Source organism: Perognathus longimembris, chromosome 8 (assembly GCF_023159225.1).
Source record: "Perognathus longimembris pacificus isolate PPM17 chromosome 8, ASM2315922v1, whole genome shotgun sequence".
Classification (NCBI taxonomy): Eukaryota; Metazoa; Chordata; class Mammalia; order Rodentia; family Heteromyidae; genus Perognathus; species Perognathus longimembris.
Window position 1 is genome coordinate 53,648,933 of NC_063168.1, and position 21,930 is coordinate 53,670,862.

A 21,930-nucleotide genomic window follows, 5' to 3' on the forward strand; every position below is an offset into this window, starting at 1 on the left:
GTGTCAGAACAGGATCCAGACCATTGTCTTTTGAAATGTTTTATCCAAGAAACAAGCAAACAAAGCAATCGGCTTTGAATCAATGTCTTAAATTCTAGCCTGCCCTGGGGAGGCAGAGCGTCTTTGTGGGGTGATGGATTATCTTCTAAGCAGACTGGCAAGGAGTCCACTTCTCTGCCTCTTTGTTTTATGGAGAGGGGGATTTTAGAGACACCTTCCCAGACACAGTGAATATCATCCCACCGTTATGTAATGTGGTAAGGCCTTTAAATGGAAGAGGTGTGTGGAAATATGAAAATAGTAAGATATTAGATATTTTGATTTTACCTTCTGATTTTTCTAAAAACTAATTGGAAACACAGCCAAATTCAGATACCTGTTCCTAGCTAGGAGTCCTCTCTTGTCAGTTCTATAACAGAAATTAAAAGTTGCCCTCCCACACTGACTACCTGCCTCTCCACCAACCCCTTTTTTCTTTTTCTGTAGTGTTGGAGATGGAACCCAGGAACTAGGCACATGCCAATAAAATAGCAAAAGTTCTTTCACTTAAGCCCCTTAATAAGCAACTTTCTGTTTGAGGCAAGCCAATATAGAACTGATAGTATGAAAACAATGCAAATGCAAGGAGTCGCTTTTCTCCAATTAGTCAGCAAAAAGCCAGAAGTGGAGGGGTGGTTCAAACGATAGAGTACCAGCCTTGAGTGGAAAAAGCTAAGTAAGAGTGTGCAGAGAGTGTGGGGCCCTGAGTTCAAGCCTCAGTACCATTACAGGAGAAAGACAGACAGACAGACAGACAAACAGAGACAAAAAGGGAGGAGGAGGATAAATAGGAAAAGAGGGGAATGAACGAGAAGAGAAGGAAAAGGGAAAGGAACGGGAAGGGAAGGGAAGGGGGAAGGAAAGGAAAGGAAAGGAAAGGAAAGGAAAGGAAAGGAAAGGAAAGGAAAGGAAAGGAAAGGAAAGGAAAGGAAAGGAAAGGAAAGGAAAGGAAAGGAAAGGAAAGGAATAAAGAACACCAATACTTCCAACTAAAGCTTTCACCTCACAATTTAAATCTATGGCCTCTCAGGTTTCACCATGGTACTGCATAGTCTGAGTTGTCCTGGGATATGACAATTCCAGGTCCTCCAAGTAACTTGGAGTAGTTCCTTTGACTTTGTAAACTTTGGTCCAGTATAACACACATTTCACAAGTCTGTGATAAAGTGACATTAAGTCATTTGTGTAATCTTAGCAGCAGGGCAGAGGGTGTGGTACATGCAAGTGCTCAATAGTATTAACTGTTCGAGTTCAATGATGAATAACTGTCCTGGATAGCTACGGTAGGGTTAACTTTTTAACTGGCTAGACATAGGTAAATATAGTTAAAATTATGTTTGTGTGGTTAGGGAGTCAATGAAAGGTAAGAAGAATGATGTGGAGAAGAGAATGGAGAAAAGAAGTCCCAGGGCTTGAACTCAGGTCATGTGCACTGTCCCTAATCTTCATTTTGCTCAAGGCTAGTGCTCTACCACTTGAGCCATATCTTCAGAAATTGTACTACACAGACTACAGTGCTGTAACAAAGAGATTCATCAACTCAGTGGTTAAACAAGACCTCACTTAAAGCAGAGGCAATTGTGTTCTTTCAAACACAGTTCTGGAGGATTGCTGTAAGCCGGTTCATGGAAGGTGGGTAAGCCTCCCCTCATAGGGCTGTCCAGTAGCCAGGTTTCCAGCCCCTCCCCCCCCCCGGCTTCTTGTTGTCCTGCTATCTTCTGACATGCTTTTTCTCCTTTGGATTGACCAGTCAAGCTTGCCAGCATCACACCTGCCATTCGGATAATATGGGAAAGTGGATAGAGGTGGAAAACAACCAATATCCTCCCCCAAAAAAACCCAAAGTTAGACACATCACTTAGTCTCACTTCCTCCTAGCTCCAATGCTACACCTAGCTGCAAGGGAAGCAGGATTTTAAGGTCCATTTATCCAAAGGAGAAAGAGAGTGGCTGCTGGTTAGACTGAGAAGAGTGGGCATCTCATTCTAGAGTATTTGGGCAGCAGGGAGCTGAGCCCAGAGGGCCGGGACATTATTGAGTTTCTCCTCACAATTAACCCCCTTCTATGAGCCACATAGATCGACTGTCATTTAGGTAAAGGACTTCTAAATCTATTGAGCCAATAAATGTCAGATCTGAGCCAGATGCTCGATTGCCTCCCACATCTGAGCCCTTTACCACTCCACTAAATGACCTGTTGCCTGCCCCTACCCCCTAGTTTCCTTGTCACAGTGAGTAGTGTGCGTGTGGAAAGATGCCAGCCAAAGAAAACTGAAGTGTCATTCTGTGGATTGGTCATAGGACAACTGGATGCCTGCATCAAGTACCTATTTGCTAGATATTTTAATGTCTATTAATCTTTTACTAGATTTCATGCTTACTTTCATTGGGTGGGTTGCTTTAATGGTAATGTGATCAAATCTTGGAGTAATAATCCCTGATTTGGGACCTGCTCTGCACCTGTGGTCTACTTTCTAATAGAGGAGGATATGCAAAAACAGGGGCGTGGTGTGGGGGGGGAGAGGATATGATTTCTTTTCTAGCTGAGCGAGGGTGGCCCTTTATTGTAGCTTCTGAATGACTCCTTTAAAAATCAACCATTGCACCTGGACATCCACAGAGCGGCTTCATTAGCCAAGAGTTAGCATGGCTGATAAATCCAAATGTATTGGGTACATCAGTGATGCTTGAGAAAAATCAAAAGACACTATACTTTTTCACTTACTTTTCACCTATCAGGGGATTCCCCTACGCAGTTGCCATGTGCACCCCAGAAACTTTCCAAGCCCTGGACACCTTTGAAGCTAGAAGTGATGACATCCTGCTAGCATCTTACCCAAAGTGTGATAAGTAACAACTCAGTTCCTACAGGTGTGCTTTTTATAGTAAGTTGGGGAGGGGGTAGGAGTGGGAAGAAGATGAGTCATGGCTGCACAAAGCTAGCTGGAAATCACTGAGGAGGGATAACAGAATGGTTGTGTATATATGGTGTAAAATTTAAAAAAACAAAAAAACAAAGCTGCTAGACCAAGGTCTGAGGGATGAGATCTGGGTAGAAAGGGCATGATGCATGATGGGTGATGGAAGGAGGTGGATGTTGAGACCAGAAAGACAAAACATGGAAGTGGAAAATAGTAGTAAACATTTTCATCTTGATTTTTTAAAATTCTGATGTCAGAATATTGGGGCTTGAACTCAGAGCTTCAAGATTCTACTTGCCTTTTTTGCTTAAGACTATTGCTCCACCACTTGAGCCATACTTCTACTTCTGACTTTTTGCTGGTTAGCTGGAGATAAGAGTCTCACAGACTTTTGTGCCCAGGCTGGCTTTGAACTGTGTTCCTCAGATCTCAGCCTCTTAAGTAGCTACACACACACACAATAGGGTCACCTGTGCTCAGCCTGGCCAATGAAGCTCAGGCAGTGTAAGCTCAGGCACACAGGCAGGAACATGCTTTCAGGTAAGAAATGGAGGAACCAATGAAAAGCTTCTCCTATCCAGACTTTTCTACAACCTTTCCCTAGGCAAAGTTCTTCACATCGCCTTTAAGAAATGACACACATAGTTTCATCTAGGTTTGTGGTAGATAACTTCATTTTCCCCTTGGATAGGGTCCTACTCCTTCTGGTATCTTTAGCATGCCTCGTGTGTTGTTATGTGATTTGGGGCCCTATAGTTTAGTGCAAATAGCTAGCTAGAACTTAATCTGAAAATTACTACCTAGGCAATTTTCTACAAAGCTTTCAAAACCTCAAAGCCTGTTCTTAATCCCTAAAATGGGGGTTCTGATATCTAGAAAGGATTATTGTAAATGAATGTAAAAATACTTCAAATACCAAAAAGTAAAATTTGACTTACCATCAGGTATTGTCACTATTTATTAATAGTGGAACTGAGAAAATAGAAGCCTTGTTTTCCTGCAGAGCATATTTTAACAGATGGATTTTATTCATTCATTCATTCGTTCGTTCGTTCATTCATTTGTGTGCTAATACTAGGGCTTGGGCATTGCCCCTTAGCTTCTTCACTGAAGGACAGCACGCTACCACTTGAGACACAGTTCCACTTCTGTGTTTTTTTTTTGGGGGGGGGGCGGTTAATTGAAGATAAGAGTCTCAATGGCTTTGCTGATTGAACTAGCTTCAAACCTTGATCATCAGATCTCAGACTCCTGAGTAGCTAGGATTACAAGTATGAGCCCCAAGTGCTTGGCTGGACTGATTTAATTAAATTTGTCAGGATCAGTAGAAAACTTAATTTTACACATTATCAGTTAAAAATAGGTAACAGAAAAAAAATCACCTCACAGCCTTCATAAAGACAAGAATTTTGTAAAACAGTTCTCAGCTATTTATTTTTGGAATTGTGTACTTTTGGAATTGATTGTGATATTTGATTGTATGGAATTTAGATAATAGGAAAAGGGTAGAACTAAATGTTAAAAGTAAATTTTCGGGAGTTAAAGAAAACTTGAATATTTTTATTAAAATTATTCAATGTAGAAGAAATAAATCCAAATAAATATAACCATGAGTTGAAGCTTGAACAAAATAGTTTTGATATCACTGTCAGAAAACATAAACCAAGTGACAAAAATATTGGAAGAAAAAGGAGTGTGCAACAGAGAAGTTCAAGAGAAAAGTGTAAGGATATTTTTGCTTATGGTTCTTCCTTCTTCATCCATAACAACTGGAGGCAAGTAGGCTAAGAAGAGTTAGTAGTACTTGAAGCTGCCTTTTAGATCAGAGGAGCTTCAACACACACACTTTCATACTATTGTATGTGTATGTGTATGTGTATGTGTATATAAAGACTTTAATTAATGACTAAGATCACTTCAAACTCTTTTCCCTGTGTGTGATAACATCACACATCACACATTTAGAGAAGCAGAATGATTTGGTTCGTAGCAGGTGTCTAACATAAAGAATCTGCCCATCTGGAGTAGAGTGAGGACCTCCCCCCCCATTACACCCCCCACACACACACACAGACGAGCTTTTCTTTTCTTTTTGCCAGACTCAGGGCCTGAGCACTGTCCCTGGCTTCTTTTTTGCTCAAGGTTAGCACTCTGCCACTTGAGCCACCTCTGGCCATTTTCTATATATGTGGTGCTGAGGAATCGAACCCAGGCCTTCATCTATACAAGGCGAGCACTCTTGCCACTAGGCCATATTCCCAGCCCCATTGGCGAGCTTTATCAATCACTCTTACACAGCGAACGGGGTGTGATTCTCTGAGGCCCACACACCTAGCCTACTGGCATGCACTTTGTTTTCCTGCTTTGCTAATATAAAAAGTCCTTAAGGTTCTCACCTAAGCAGACTCATCCTAAACTTCTCTTGTGTGATGGCATTGTGAACATGGTCAGCATCCCATCCCTACATCAGGTACCCCACACCAGAAGCCTCACACCTTGGTTTGAAGTTTATTGCCCTCCAGGAACCTCCCTAATTTTGTCCTTTTTGTTTACTCTCATTTCTCACATCATTTGAAAATGTCATTTTTTTATTAATTCGTTGTACAAAGAGGTTTCAATTCAACATATAAATTCATGAATACAATGCATGTTGGCCAACCCGGAGGCACGGAGGGAGAACACATGTGAATGGAGCCGGGTCACGTGGGGAGAAGGGTGAGGCTGGGAGAGCTGTGGAGGAAGAATGAGGGAAACCGTGACAGTAATCAAAATGTGTGGTGTATATTTTTAAGAGAATGAAGCTGTTTCCATTACCAAGGATTTTGACAACTCACCTCCATTATGACAAATTACCTGGGTCCATCTTCAAGCACAAAGCCAAGGTGAGTGACCTTTCCCACTGACATTAGAATTTAGCAGGCAGGTGTTCTACCACCTGAGCCATACCACCAGCCCTGAATTTGGAGTTTTCATATATGATGACTCCTTTAATGTTTTCTGTGAGGTCCTGGGGATCAAACCCAGGGCCTCACATGGTAGACTAGTACTATGACCCCAAGCTATATCCTACTTCTTGATTCTTTGAAGTATATGATGAGCTTGCTCCTCATTGTAGAATTTTAATCGATGAAATGTGAGTGGTTGTTGGTTGTATATTTCTTCAGATATACTTGCTATGGTTATATTCAAGTCAAATGTATTTCAGGTCACAGGTAAAAAGGGAAACACAGTATTTTCTTTCTTTCTTTCTATCTATCTATCTATCTATCTATCTATCTATCTATCTATCTATCTATCTATCTATCTATGTAGTTATTTAGCTAGTCCTGGGGCTTGGACTCTAGGCCTAGGCACTGTCCCTGAGCTTCTTTAGCTTAAGGCTAGCAGCACTCTACCACTTGAGCCACAGCACCACTTAGTGCTTTTTCTGTTTAGGTGGTACTGAGGAATCAAACCCAGGGCTTCATACATGCTAAGCAAGCACTCTACCACTAAGCCACATTCCCAGTCCAACACAGTATTTTATAATGTTTTATAGTTCACTTATTTCAGAATTAGACTAGGATATTTAAAGCTTTTAATATAAGAACACAGACTAGTAAGATGAATAATGATTTTCATTGGCTCTTTTCTGAGATCCAAAACAAATTCTTTCTAAATGTGACATATAACTACAAGATTTATGTCATTCATAGAGAACTATCCATGCTTCAAGTTGTGTTTAATCATTTGATATAAGGTATTGTTTCAGGGGCTGGAAATAAGACCTAGTGGTAGAGCGCTTGCCTCATATACATGAAACCCTGGGTTTGATTCCTCAGCGCCACATGTATAGAAATAGCCAGAAGTGGAGCTGTGGCTCAAGTGGCAGAGTGCTAGCCTTGAGCAAAAAGAAGCCAGGGACAGTGCTCAGGCCCAGAGTCCAAGTACCAGGACTGGCAAAAAAAAATTGTTTCATTAATAAGTATTGATACATTTCTTATTGTGGGTGCTTTCTGTCAGCCTTGTATCTGTTCCCCCCCCCAATACCCTTCCACTTCATTCCTTATGTTTTGATTCCTCTTTTCTCTGTCTCACACAGAAAAGTTTAGAATGAGTTACTGTCAAGATTCAGCATTGGATCCTGGGACTATGGCCTAGTGGCAAGAGAGCTTGCTTCCTATACATGAAGCTCTGGGTTTGATTCCCCAGCACCACATGTATAAAAACAGCCAGAAGTGGCGCTGTGGCTCAAGTGGCAGAGTGCTAGCCTTGAGCAAAAAGAAGCTCAGCAAAAAGTGCTCAGGCCCTGAGTCCAAGGCCCAGGATTGGCAAAAAAAAAAAAAAAAGATTCAGCACTGGACACTTCCAAGATTTAAACTTTTGAAAGACATAAAGAAGTTGGGAGAACACTGAAGTAATAGCATAGGAAGGAAAAAGAAGGAAATAGTGAATGTCATAGTAAGTGGTAGGAGGAAGTCAGGAAAGGAAGGAAGGAAAACATCAGGGAAGTAGTGACTTCCTAGTAGCCTCCTGGCTGTGGTATGAGAATCACAGGTGCAGAGAATGAGGGAAGGGGTGACACTGTCCAAAAAGAAATGTACTCTTTACCTGACTTAAGTAACTGCAGCCCCCTCAGTAGATCACCTTTATAATAATATTTTTTAACTCAAAGAATCATAGATCTTATATACAGGATCACGCCTATAATCCTAGCTACTCAGGAGGCCGAGATCTGAGGATTGTGGCTCAAAGCCAGCCCAGACAGGAAAGTCTCTTATCTCCACTAAACTACAAAAAAAAAAAAAAAACTGCAAGTGAACATAGCGATTAGAAATGATAAAATAAGCATTTGCAGGGAAATAGTCAGATCTTGAACACTTAATGCTGAGTGAGATAAGCCTAGAACACAGAGAACAAAGGCACATGGTCTCCCTGATAGGTGGTTGTTGGGGGGGCAGGGAGGGTGGCGAACAGTAGAGATCAGGTCTGTAAAATGACAAACTTCTTTTCAAATGGTATTTCTACATGTTTTGGTAAGCAACTTTACATTATGTCTCTAAAACCAAACAATTACTAAATAAACATAAAAAGGTCTAGGATAGACCTATCAGAGGATCACAATAGCTCAACAGCTATGTGCATATGATTATATAAGATGAGGCTAAGCAAAATGAACTACAAGAGAAGAAAACAGGAGGATTTTATTGTTGTCATTATTTTTAATGTATTAGGTGAATTTCCTTTGGCATACCCCCTGTGGTCACTATATGATTTGGTACACTGGATATTATATATATGCTTACCTGAACCAGGGAAGGGAAAGAAAAATGAGGGAGGGTATAACAAATAAGACAATAAATGTACTCACTAGCTTATTATGTAACTGTACTCCCTCTGTACATCACCTTGTCAATAAAATTTAATTTAAAAAGAAGCTGCAAGTGAAACTGTGGCTCAAGTGGTAGAGCACTAGCCTCGAGCAAAAATAAGCTCAGGGACAGCACTCAGGCCCTGAGTTCAAACCCCAGACCTGGAACACACACACACACACACACACACACACACACACACACACACACACACACACACAGCTCTATCCCTCACTAAATTGTCAGCAGTGGTGCCCTGAGGATAAAAAAAACCTCCAGGTAGGATTATATTAATTAATTACTTACCATTGAGTGCATTGAGTGCCCAATTAGTTTTAAATATCTAATTACTCTTGGATATGCTTGAAGTCTTCCACTCTTAGGAGAAATCAAAAGCAATTTGATCTACGAATCTAGAAATCAGGTCCAAAAGAAAAAGAAAAAGATCCCGAGGACAGTGACTTGCTCACAAAGGATCCACACTGCCCCCTCCTGGTGGCTTTACAGGGCCTCGAAGGTAGTCAGATGTGGAAACTACACAAAGCTGAAGGTGGGCAAAATCCCTTTTCCCCTTTTCTGAAGGTGAAATGAGTCCAGCCTGCATTTCATTCTCTGACTTGTTCTGTACTGTCTCACAATCTTCAGAATTCTAACATGTTAGCTAATGTCTTCCCCAGAGCCCTCAGCTTCTGACTGTAGTATTTTGGTTCTTCTTGGTTTCTCTTTGCTTTTTGGTGGTTGTTGTAGATACTGGTGATATTTTGAAACCCCAAAGACATGGCTATATCTTTTTTCCATTTCCACAGCAATGTTCCGGATATCCCAAGCTATGCCTCCTGGGCTGAATTCTTCAGACAGTTCATGAAGGGACAAGGTACAGATGCTAGGAAAAGAATTCTTTCTACTTCAATAGATGAGCACATAAATATGAACATTAATATGGGCGTTAGGGCAAAGACAAAACTAAGATTTAGGCAGATCTGGGAAGTAAGAAGTTACATTTAAATGAAATCTTATAGCATCTCTAGCTCTGTGTATCAAACAATTACAACCTATGACTGGTTTCAAAGTAAACTGGACAACTCCTTGTTGATGAGTGCTGAGTGGCCATAAAACAGAGGTGGGACAGAGGCCTTAAGTAGAGGTGTGTAGAAAAGTACTTCCAGCCAGGCACCCGTGGCTCACGCCTGTAATCCTAGCTTCTCAGGAGGCTGAGATCTGAGGATCGAGGTTCAAAGCCAGCCCAAGCAGGAAAGTCTGTGAGACTCTCACCTCCAATTAACCACCAGAAAATTGGAAGTGGCACTGTGCCTCAAGTGGTACAGCACTAGCCTTGATCTGAAGAGCTCCGGGACAGCGCACAGGCCTAGAGTTCAAGCCCCACAACTGACCAGGAAGAAAAGAAATTGAGAGAGAGAGAGAGAGAGAGAGAGAGAGAGAGAGAGAGAGAGAGAGAGAGAGAGAGAGAGATACTTCCAAGCAGTTTTCCTTAAACCACTATATTACACAGTGATTTAAAAAAAAAGAATTTAGGTACTGAAAACTATCTTCAAGATATTTGCTTGTCAGAAGGAATATTTTTTAAACTAGAGCATTCTAATGTTTCAACATCTGTTTTGTTGTTGTTGTTGTTATTTTTGCCAGTCCTGGGGCTTGGACCCCGTCCCTGAGCTTTTTGCTCAAAGCTAGCACTCTTAAACTTGAGCAACAGCACCACTTCCAGCTTTTTCTGTGTATGTGGTACTGAGGAGTCGAACCCAGGGCCTCATGCATGTTAGGCAAGCACACTCCCACCTTCCCAGCTAGCCCCCCTCCCCCGCTTTTTTTTTTAGTAACTGCAGTGTGTGTGTGTGTGTGTGTGTGTGTGTGTGTGTGTGTGTGTGTGTGTGTGTGTGTATGCCAGAACTGGGATTTGAATTTGGAGCTTTGTGACTCTCAGTTGGATTTTCAGCTCAAGGTGGATGCTCTACAACTTGAGCCACAGCTCCACTTCTGGCTTTCTGATGGTTAATTGGCGATAAGAGTCTCATGGACTCTTCTGCCCAGGCTGCCTTTGAGCCATGATCCTCAGATCTCAGCCTCCTGAGGAGCTAGGATTACAGACATCAGTCATCAACACCAGCTATAGCTATCATTTTAAATGTTTTCTTTTCTTTCTTTATTAATTTTGGTGCTACTTGGGTTTGAACTCAGGGCCTCCTGCTGGCTAGGCAAGGGCTCTACCAGTTGAGCCACACCCCTCACCACGATAACTATACCTTTGTAAGTCTATTAAAGTTTGAACTCGGCACTTGGGCACTGTCCTTTAGCTTTTTGGCTGAGGGATAGCATTTTACCACTTGAGGCACAGCTCTACTTCCAGACCTTTCCTATTTAATTGGAGATAAGAATTTCATGAACTTTTCTGTCCAACTTGGCTTTGGACTGCGATTCTAAGATCTCAATCTCCCGAGTCACCAGAATTACAGGTGTACCACTAGTGCCCAGCTCCCAGTGTTTAATTTTAATTTTCATAACTCTACAAGGATGAACACCTTTTTATCCTCATTTCATAACAAAGGAAATAGAGACATAGACAAGTCACACAACCATGAAGAGCAGAAACGTAAAGCCAGGTTCAAATCACTTAAATTCGGTGTGATTTATGCAAGATATTTGATATCTCTGGACTTGAAGAAAACTGGAATAATTGAGGAGCTAAATTTTTAGTTTTTTTTCATTTTGGTTAAATGAAATTTAAATTAAAAAATTAATACTTTCAGTTATTGGGTAGTTTTTAGTTACATTTTTCATAAACTGCTTCATTGTTATAATGGTAAGTTTTATGACCTCTAAATACACACCAAGTATTACCAACATCAATGTAAATTTTAAAATCAATGTAAGGATCTATGTCTTTTGAAGACTCAGAATATAAAAATAATATGTGATGGTTTCATAATAATTTATCAGGTTAATTACAGATTAGAATGATAATATTTTGGGGCATAGCAGGTTAAAGTAATTAAATTAATTTTTCCTGTTTCTTTTTAAAAAATCAAATGTATGGTTTCATTCTGGATAATGTCTTTCTCATCCTTCCTTCTTCCTGCCGGGTTTAATGTAACACATTGTACACAATTTCTCAATCAGTCCTCACTTTTATAAGTGTCTGGTGGCTTTTACCAAATCATTTTCACAACTTTCTCAGCTGTGTTTTTATTTTCAGTGAAAAATATTCAAGAAATTGGACTATAGAACTAGATTTTGCTGCCTCTCTGGGAAAGATTTGTAATAAATTATAAATATACTTTGTTTATACCCATATGTACAGCTTGTATTTTGCAGTATATATTAACTCCTATTTTTATTTCACTTATGTAAAATTACTTATACTGACTTTTCCTCATGTTTTAGTTTCTTGGGGAAGCTATTTTGATTTTGCAATTAATTGAAATAAGCACCTTGATGATGAAAATGTTAAGTTCGTATTATATGAAGACTTGAAAGAGGTGAGACTATAATTACTGATATTCAGGAGCAATATTTATTATGAATAGTAACATATATCATGTACTTATAATGTGTGGTTGTATGAACAAGTATGGCATTCAATTTTTTTAAATTCTAGATATGCAATACACAACTAGCAAAAAATATTCAACCATGCATAGCTGCTCAGGTTGTTTACTTGGCAGAAATAAAACAATGTTTAACAACTTAATGGTAATTGTTTTATTTTGCTTTTATGATGAATAGAAAAAATAAGTATTCTCAGTTGATTTAATCAAACATACATTTGATTGTGAATTGATTTTTCCTCTTAATGTGTTTTTCAAGAAATTGTTTACTTCCAGGAGTCAGTGGCTCACACCTCTAATCCTAGCTACTCAGGGGGCTGACATCTGAGGATCGTGGTTCAAAGCCAGCCCAGGTGGAAAGTCTGTGAGACGCCTATCTCCAATTAACCACCAGAAAACGGGAAATGGCGCTGTGGCTCAAGGGGTAGAGTGTTAGCATTGAGCTGAAGAGCTCAGAGATAATGCCCAGGCCCAGAGTTCAAGCCTCACCACGGACAAAAAAAAAAAAAAAAAAAGAAAGAAAAGAAAAAGAAATTGTTTATATTTACTTAGCAAACATGGAGAGAGGGATTGCTCAGAGCTACTCTGCCTCAGGCCTCCATAGGTAATTAAGCAATGAACAAACAAGGTGAATTTTGCTTCCATGGAGTTTAGATTCCAGATTGGAGATGACAAGAATGGTAAGAATGGTAATGACAGAATGGTAAGAAATAAAACACAGAAATAATAAAAATGCACATAGTATGTGAGAAAAAGAAATAGCTGGTTAAAAGTTGGGACCCCCAAGGGATGGTGGATTAGAGTGATGGAGAAATCTCAATTTAAAATAAGATGGATAGGGGCATTCCCATGAAGGGGGTGTGATTTGAGCACAAACCTAAGGGGAGTGAGGCAAATAGGTAGCTGGGGAGAGCAGGCCAGGCAAATGAAACCACTTGAAGCAAAGGCCTAGGAAGAGGCACCTGTGATGAGGTCAGCTGGGAAGCCAGTAGGAGTAAGGCAAGAGAGTAGAGCCAAAAAGGACAGCTAAAGCGTGGAATGGAGTGTAAGGAACTAAGTGGCCATTAAGATGACTCTGGCTTTTACTCTAAGTAAAATGGGAAGCTATAGAGTGATAGGAGCTGGTACTTTCTTGACAAGATCATTCTGGCTGGAGAGTGAGGATTGGCCGGGACAAAGGTAGTAAGCGAGAACTGTGAATAGGTCATTGAAGAATGCAGGTGAGGAAAGATGATTGCTCAGTCCCACAGGAGTCATACAGAGGAGGAGAAGTTGTGGGAATCTGGTTGGATTCTGGATGAGCTAATAGGACTGACTACTAGACTGGATGGAGGGAAGTTGCAATGGAGAAAGAGAGAAGTCAAATAAGACTGCAGTATTATTGACCTGACTAGCTGAGGGGTGAATTGCCATTAGCTGGGTAGGAGAGGATATTAGGGAGGCTTCGCCATTTGGCAGGAAATGGAAGTTTGGCTTTGAATTTGTTATGAGTCAACTTGGTGAAAAGATCAAGCAGGCAGTTGAGTATAAATTCTACAAATGCAGACAGTTAGAAGCTGAAAATAAAATCAGGGACTCATGGACACGTGTGTACATTGGAAGCTATGAGATTACATACGTAAATATGTGGATAGAGAAGAGATGGCCAATGACTGGGCCTGGGAGTTCTCCAGTAATAAAAGTTTGAGGGCTGGGAATATGGCCTAGGGGCAAGAGGGCTTGCCTCATATACACGAAGCCCTGGGTTCGATTTCCCAGCACCACATATATAGAAAATGGTCAGAAGTGGTGCTGTGGCTCAAGTGGCAGAGTGCTAGCCAGTGACAGTGCTCAGGCCCTGAGTTCAAGGCCCAGGTCTGGCCAAAATAAAAAAAAATAATTAAAGTTTGAGAAGGGGAGGAATCAGCAAAGGAGACTGAGAAGTGGTTAGTGATGTCAGAAGGGAATGAGAATCCTGGATCCCCACTGAAGAGCAGGCCCTTTCAGTTTATAGGATGCATTTTGTAATATGCAAGAGTGTTCTAAATTAGTCTTGCCCCAACCCCTTCTAGTTTAGAAACTCACGTCCTATAGAATAACAACACTGTCCCAGATGTTAATAATTCTTCCCCTGGGGGGTTGATAGAAGGCTGCTTATATAAATAAACAATTATAGGAAGTGCTATCTTATAGAGTCTGCTCCTTTGGTGATTCTGGTTGTACATTGTGATTTGTGACTTCCATTATTTGGACATGGTGTTGGGTGGTTCATGATTACAATTAGACGAGACACATTTCAAGATTCCTGCAACTTTTTATGACTTTAAAAATTAGGTATTTTTTTCTTTTTTTCCCTTCCTGGGGCTTTGACTCAAAACCTGAGCACAGTCCCTGGCTTCTTTTTGCTCACTTTTTGCACCACTTCTGGGCCTTTTCTGTTTATGTGTTGCTGAGGATTTGAACCCAGTGCTTCCTGCATGCTAGGAAAGCACTCTACAGCTAAGCCACATTCCCAGCCCTAAAAATTAGGTTTTCTAGGTAGAAATAAATCCTGATGAAAAGAGAATTTGCATGAGTATATTAAAAAATAATCATTTCCTCAACTGATCTAGAATGGTGCTTTTCTAATCAAATATCATTCTAGATAAAATTATAATCAACTCACTAATGATATTATCATAATTTATACCCTAAACAGTATAAATTGAACCATAAATTGAAGCTACAAAATACAATCGATATTGAATATGTTATAGTGCTATCTTAAATATTTATATAAACACAAGGTAAGTCTGAAGAGAGAACTAAGCAGGTGAATTAGGTAATTAGGCTTACTAAATATACTCTAAGAGTCTGTCTTTGCACCAGCATAATTCTCATAGAAAGATGTTTATCGTGTGTGTGTGTGTGTGTGTGTGTGTGTGTGTGTGTGTGTGTGTGTGTGTATGCCAGTACTGGGGCTTAAACTTGGGACCTGGGTGTTATCCCTTAGCTTTTTTGTTCAAGGCTGGGACTCTACCACTTGAGCCACACTCCCATTTTCAACTTCTCAGTGGTTAATTGTAGATAAGAGTCTCACAGACTTTTCTTCCCCAGGCTGGCTTCAAACTGTGATCAGATCTCAGCCTCCTGGGTAGCTAGGGTTATAGATGTGGATCAACCAGTGCCTGGCATTATGTTCATCCTTTAGGTATTTTGTTTTCAGGATCTGGCTACTGGAGTAAAACAAATTGCTGAGTTCTTTGGATTCTCCCTAACTGGAGAGCAGATTCAAACTATCTCAGCCCAGGGTACCTCCCAAACAATGAGAGAAAAATCTCAGGAAATGCGTGGTGCCATTGGCCCCTTCTTGTTTCACAAAGGTAAACTTGCTTTGGTTTCTGGGATAGTACATCATTATATAATATATTCCTGAACATAAAAGGTGAGCCCAGTACATTTTTTCATCAAAAAGTCAGCTTTTATTTTTCTCTCTTTATAGATGTAGACATTCCCAGCTGTAACTGCCAACTCCTCAGGATCTTTTGTTGTTGTTGGTGGTGGTGGTTATAGGGCTTGAACTAATGGTCTGGGCACTGTCCCTGAGCCTCTTTGTGCTCAAAGCTAGCGCTCTACCACTTGAGCCACAGTGTCACTTCCTTCCTCAGGATCTTTCATTATAACAAGTTCCCTATTCTTTTCTGCCCGTCACCTTGTAATGACAAAATAGCAGCTGGAACTCCACCAAATTCTAGATAGGAAGAAGAGAACAAGGGAAAGAATCATGTGCACAGTTTTACCCAAAAGATCTCCCTTTCCACAACTTTCCTGGAGGCTCCATTCAGTGACTCTTTGCCTGTCGTAGACTACCTCTCACCGCAGCAGCAGTTGGGAAAACGTGATTTTATTTTTCAAGCTGGGCACATAATGGCCTGGTTGGAATAAGAATCTTGTTAATATAGAAGGAGAAGATGGATGTTGGATGAGCATCTAGGGTTCTCTGAGACAGATGATTTTATCAAACTTTATTAAAAGTAGCTGAAAATCATATGGAAATGTCTGATTAGATAGCTTAGGAACTGTCACTTTCATGTTTTTATTCCATATGTCACAAAAACATATTACAAGAAGATTTCAAGGCAGCTCATGTGACAGCAAGGATGATGTGAGCTAACACTGGGAAATTAATATGCACTCAATACTTCATTGGGATTAACATTTCAAACAAAAGCACATGAAAAAACCTTCATTTTACAAATGAAAGAAAGGAGCAAAAGCTCGGGGTCATGACTTTTTACATTTCCAGATTGCTGATAAACAATGAAATCAGAAGTTCAACTTAGACTACTTCCCTTTATCCTTTTTAAATTAAAAAAAATTATCTTTAAGTGGTTATACAAAGGGTTTTCAATCCAACATGTCAGTTCGTGAGACAATGCAGCTTGCTTAATGTGACCCCTCCCACCATTCTCTCTCCTGAGGATCATGGTTTGAAGCCAGCTGGGACAGAGTCCATGAGATTCCTATCTCCAATGAAACAGTAAAAAGCCAGAAATAGAGATGTGGCACACGTGGTAGAGTACCAGTCTTAAGTGAAAAAGCCAAGTAAGAGCTTGAGGCCCTGAATTCAAGTCTCAGTGTATACACACACACACACACACACACACACACACACACACACACAAAATCCAGTGTGAGCCCAGTGTAGTGATTCAGATCTGTATTCCCTTATGTAGTTTATGGTCTTTCCTTTCCTTTCCTTAATATATCATAAATATTTTCTCCTTTATCAGCATGCATTACAATGGCTATGCAACACAGACCACTGAAAGATTATAAAGAAATAAAATATTTGGGCTGGCAACATGGCTTAGTGGTAGAGTGCTTGCCTAGCATGCATGAAGCCCTGGGTTTGATTCCTCAGTACCCATAAACAGAAAAAGCCAGAAGTAGAACTGTAGCTCGAGATTGAATGCTACACTTGAGCAAAAAGAAGCCAGGGACAGTGCTCAGGCACTGAGTCCAAGCCTCAGGACTAACAAACAAGCAAAACAAACAGAAAGAAATAACATCTTTTAATGTTAGGAAAAATAATATTTAAAAAAATTTTTTGGTGGTACTGGAATTTGAACTCAGGTCCTTGGGACTTGCTGGGCCACTGTTCTTTCATCTGAGCCATTATTTTTTAATATGCTTTTTTGTAATTTATTTATTAATTAAACAAAATTTTTTTGACAAGGTGTTGTGCAAAAAGGGTACAGTTACATAGTAGGGCAGTGTGTACATTTCTTGTGATAGCTTACACCCTGTTTTTCTTTCCTTTCCCTAGGTCAGGTAGACATATATACAATACACAATGTACCAAGAACATATACAGTACCCACGTGGCCTATGCCAAAGAAAATTCGCCTAGGGCTTTAAATGTAATGTTGACATTAGACAATATGTCGACAGTAGTCTTATATGAATGTACATACATAGCTTTTGAGCTATTGTATTCCACTGAGAGGTCAATTTTTGACCTTTATATATTGAGTAGTTGTTTTGTTTTAGTTACATAATGTTGGGTCGCTGACCCAATCCTGTGGGAAATACCATTTGACAAGCAGTTTTTGCTTTCACAGACCTGGTCTCTACTGTCTCCCCGTCACCCATCTTAACAGTCATATATCAGGGAGATCATGCCCCTTTGTTTTCTGTGTTCTAGGCTTGTCTCGCTTAACATTATTTGTTCAAGTTCTGACCATTTCCCTGCGAATACCAATATTTCACCATTCCTAATTGCTATGTAGTATTCCATTGTGTATAGGTACCATATTTTTTGGATCCATTCATCTGTGGAGGGGCATCTGGGTTGATTCCATATTTTGTCATCTGAGCCATTATTCCTGCTCTGATTTTTGTTGATGAAAAGACGTTAGAGAAGGGGGAAAATAATCATTCACAAATGACAAATGTGAGAATGGGAGGCATGGCTCAAGTGTTAGTGTGCTAGTCTGGCAAAGTAGAAGCCCTGAGATCAATCCCTGGTACAACCAAAAAGACCAGAGGTGGGTTTTGAGAACAGTGAGGGTAGGAAGTCATCAAGGTTGTCTTCCTTCCCCATTCACCTGCTACTCCACCTGTGAGGGAGTCCCCACAAATGGGTTTATTTTTTTAAAAATTGCATTGGTTTTTAAAGCTTTTTATTTGTATGTCCATTTTCATGTTTTAGTTTGAAACACTGCACCCCCCAAAAAATAAAATTGGGCAGGGCAGAGGTTAAAATCAAGAAGAAATAGTCTAACAGATCTCTGCATTCTTTGTTTTATGTATTGTAGGTGAAGTTGGTGACTGGAAACATTTGTTCACTGAAACTCAGGACCAAGAAATGGATGAAAAATTCCAAGTGTGCTTAGCAGGCACTTCCTTTGGATACAAGCTAAAGTATGAATCATATTGCCAGGCTTGATTCTGGCCAAGCCAGCTGGTCTGCATTTCTTCTTTTCTCTAATAATAATCAGTTTAGATAATTATTCACAAGTTCCATCCACCAAACAATAAGTATATGTAAACTTGAATAGCATAAATTTGACAATGATGATTAACATCTGAATTTTTTTTTTTAGCACAAACTCATCTTCATCCCTATTTTAAAGCAGACCATTTATCGGTCCAAATGGGATTGTACTGATAAGTATTAACTTCTTTCACAAGCTGGGACCACACAGGACTATAAGTAGACACTCTTGAGTCACACCTAGTTCTGTGTCTGAGCACCAATAAAATAAGGTTCAAAAGATAAGGCAACGTTGAACACATTGTTCTAATAACTCCTCTCTTTTCTCACTGTGGCTCTTGATACTTGTTATGGCTCTCGGGAGAAATTTAATTCTGACTCTGCATTGACATAAAATTAATAAGTTATTTGAATTTGATTCAAGAGAAATGCATTCATCATCTCCTCTATGTATGATTGCCACTGAGGCTCAGAGGGTCAAGCTTTAAATGCTCTGAGTTCGCTCCCAATACCAGAAAAGTTATAATAATTTCAAAATAGGCAATATAAGATGGTATTTACAAGAATAAATAGGGGACCAACAAAAAACACCCCTGTGAAGAGAACAAATTGACAAGGATAGTCTGAGAGGTTGCATATTGTTTGCAATCCATATGTTACATGATAGTTATCTGATGAGGAAAGTTTCCTTTAAGACCAGAGATGTTGAACGTTTCTTCCTTCATCTACTGGCCATTTTTACTTCTTCAATTCCATAAGACAACCTAAATCTTAATCTTCCCTTCTCAAGTCTAATCCCACAGTGTAGAACCTATGTCTAGGGATGTGTAACCTATTCACTGTTTAGAGTAAGAAACAGAAACCACTGCAAGTACATTAAGCAGAAAGATATGTGAGGAAATTAACACTTACATAAGTGTTGGAAGGGCAAGATAGAAGGAAAATCAAACATGTACATTGGCTGTCATCAATGGCTTCTCCAACTGCCACCACCAGACATGCCCCCAACACTCTTGGGAAAGTGACAAGGAAACGTGAGGTGTGGCTCCTACAAACACCTATGAGTGTGAGAGCTTGTCAGTGGTCCTGCCACAAGCAGTCTTGCTCTCTCTTCCAGTTGTTGAAAATCTGTACTTCTGATCACCAGTCACTGGAAAATCCCAACTTATAGCCAGAACTTTAACTCCACCAGATTATAGAAATTGTCATCTTAACTTCCCATATCTTACAGTTCCATAGATAGATAGGAGACACAGAGGAGGTACAAATAGAAGCTGAAAAACAACTAACATCTACTCCTGTACCAATCATCTTTCAAGCAAGGAACAAAATGCTATCTCTGCTGAATCTACACCTCCCAATGAGAAAATGATTATTTTGCTCTTAAATCTTTTTACCCATTAACATGTGATGCTCCTTCATCTTGTATTTTTGTCACAAATATACCTCAAGACATTCTATCTTCAAGACTAGTCTGTAAAATTATCACCAACCAATATTTAGTAGAGAGAGAACTAATGAAAAAATTGATCAATATTTACAAAAACAAGCTGGGCACTGGTGGCTCACACCTCTAATCCTAGCTATTCAGGAGCCTGAGATCTGAATATCATGGTTTGAAGCCTTGGCAGGAAAGTCCATGAGACTGCTATCTCCAATTAACCAAGCCCTGGGTTCAAGCCTCAGTACCAGGACACATGTATGTACATGTACACACACACTCTCCAAGAAGAAAGCCTACAGAGTTCTTGTTCTTTATTTTCTAACTGGCCATAAGACCTTAGTTGGTTGTGTAACTTCCTTGTTCCTTGTTCCTTTTGCCCTCGTAGAGTTTACTAATTAGCAAAGTAACATAAAAGGCCTGACCCCTTAGCAATCCTGCCTGTTTGGCCAGGGATAGTTTCCATAAAGTTATTGCTAACCATGGAATTACCACAGGGAACCCACGTGGAATCCCTAGACTGAAGACATGCTGCCCCACTGGCTCTGATGTGAAGCTGCAGCACTATTTGCTGCTCTAAGAGTCATTAGTCACCACTTCACAAGGTCAACTACCTGCAATCCTCAGATCTCAGCTTCGAAGTACTACAGATGTGAGTCACTAGTGCTCAGCTGAACTGTCACCAGCGCCCCACCCTCCCTAGGATTTTTAAAAAATTCCTTTGTCTATATTATTTGGCACAAAAATTTTATTTCATGTGGACAACCACCATGATTAATACATAGCTGATCCACTGAGCAAGTGATTAGAGCCGTTTGCAGTTGCTGGAGCAGGACAGGTATTTCCTCTGGGACGTGTTTAAGTGTCACTTCCAATTCTTATTTCCTGGCTTTCTATTGATAAAAATTAGTGACATGACTTCACTGTGCATACTATCTCCCACAAGCCATAGCAGAGCATCACAAGGCCCAATGGCTATACCCTTAGGAACACATAAGATGATGCTAAGTGAAATGAACTCCATGTTATGGAAACAAGTGATATATCACAGTTGTAACTACTTTCAACGTCCTATGTGTATGTGTAGTTTCTATTATTGATGATGTTCTTGTATCACCTTCCTATGGTTGTACCTACACTATCTCTGTAATCTTATCTGAGTATATTGGAAACCGTGTTTACTGGTATTGGAAGTAGGAAATTCAAAGGGAATACCAAATTTGAGAGACACAGGGTAAAAAAAGAGAAATAACTACAAAAGCAATACTTGCAAAACTGTTTGGTGTAAGTGAACTGAACACCTGGGGAGGGAGGGAAAGGGGGGAGGGAGGGGGGCATGAGGGACAAGGCAACAAACAGTACAAGAAATGTATCCAATGCCCAACGTATGATACTGTAACCTCTCTGTACATCAGTTTGATAATAAAAATTTGAGAAAAAAAATTAGTGACATGACTTCACTGTGCATACTATCTCCCTCAGGTCTTGTTCAGACTCTTTGGGAGGGTACGCATTAGCACCTGATTCTACCTGGAGGCATGCAGGCAGAGGTGGTGAATTTGGAAAATCAGCAACCACCTTGTGAAGATGACTGCTTCCGGTTCTAGAGGACAGGTGGAGTTGGTCTGCTCAAACAGTGGTGAGAGGCCTGTGGGGGACAGACCTGGGGAGGGCAAGGGCTCTAGGATGTATTCAAATCCTCCCAAATTCCCATGGCTTCATTCTTTTCCAACCAATCCCCTTCATGTTCACAGCCAGGGCTGTGAATGAAATTTAGAGTCTAACTCTACTACCTGAAGCATTGGACTCCGCACCTGAGTTTGGTAACATGGGCCAGAGGCTACACAAAAGGAGAGGGGCTTCTGGGATGCTCATAAAAGCTGGTATTGTCTGATCATGCTTGGGCACTCTGGCTGGAGCTGCTGCTCCTTCTCCTTCTCCAGTCAAGCCCCAAAGGAAAGTCGTTGATAGTCCGCCATAGAGGGGATGCAGAAGAGAAGTGGGGGCTGGTGGGAGTACAACGCTTGACCTGGATTGGAGTTCTCTCTTGGGCCTTCCTCCCTCTCTTTTTTCCTTCCTCCCTCCCCCCAGCTAAGATGTTGAGAGTACAAATGCATGGGTCTAATTCCAGCTCCCCTTCTTCCTGTCTGTTTACTAATTT

At 40.4% G+C, this 21,930-nt stretch overlaps 1 protein-coding gene across 1 annotated transcript; it reads left to right on the forward strand.

Annotated features, from left to right (window-relative positions):
- The first annotated feature begins 2,685 nt into the window (after nucleotides 1-2,685).
- On the forward strand, nucleotides 2,686-18,285 carry Sult6b1 (sulfotransferase family 6B member 1). The gene is given in 8 exon segments (XM_048352224.1): nucleotides 2,686-2,784; nucleotides 2,786-2,889; nucleotides 5,349-5,430; nucleotides 5,753-5,842; nucleotides 9,059-9,185; nucleotides 11,708-11,802; nucleotides 15,056-15,212; nucleotides 18,150-18,285. Coding segments are annotated over 8 exon segments (885 nt in total). The 3' UTR covers nucleotides 18,281-18,285.
- The last annotated feature ends 3,645 nt before the right edge of the window (nucleotides 18,286-21,930 follow it).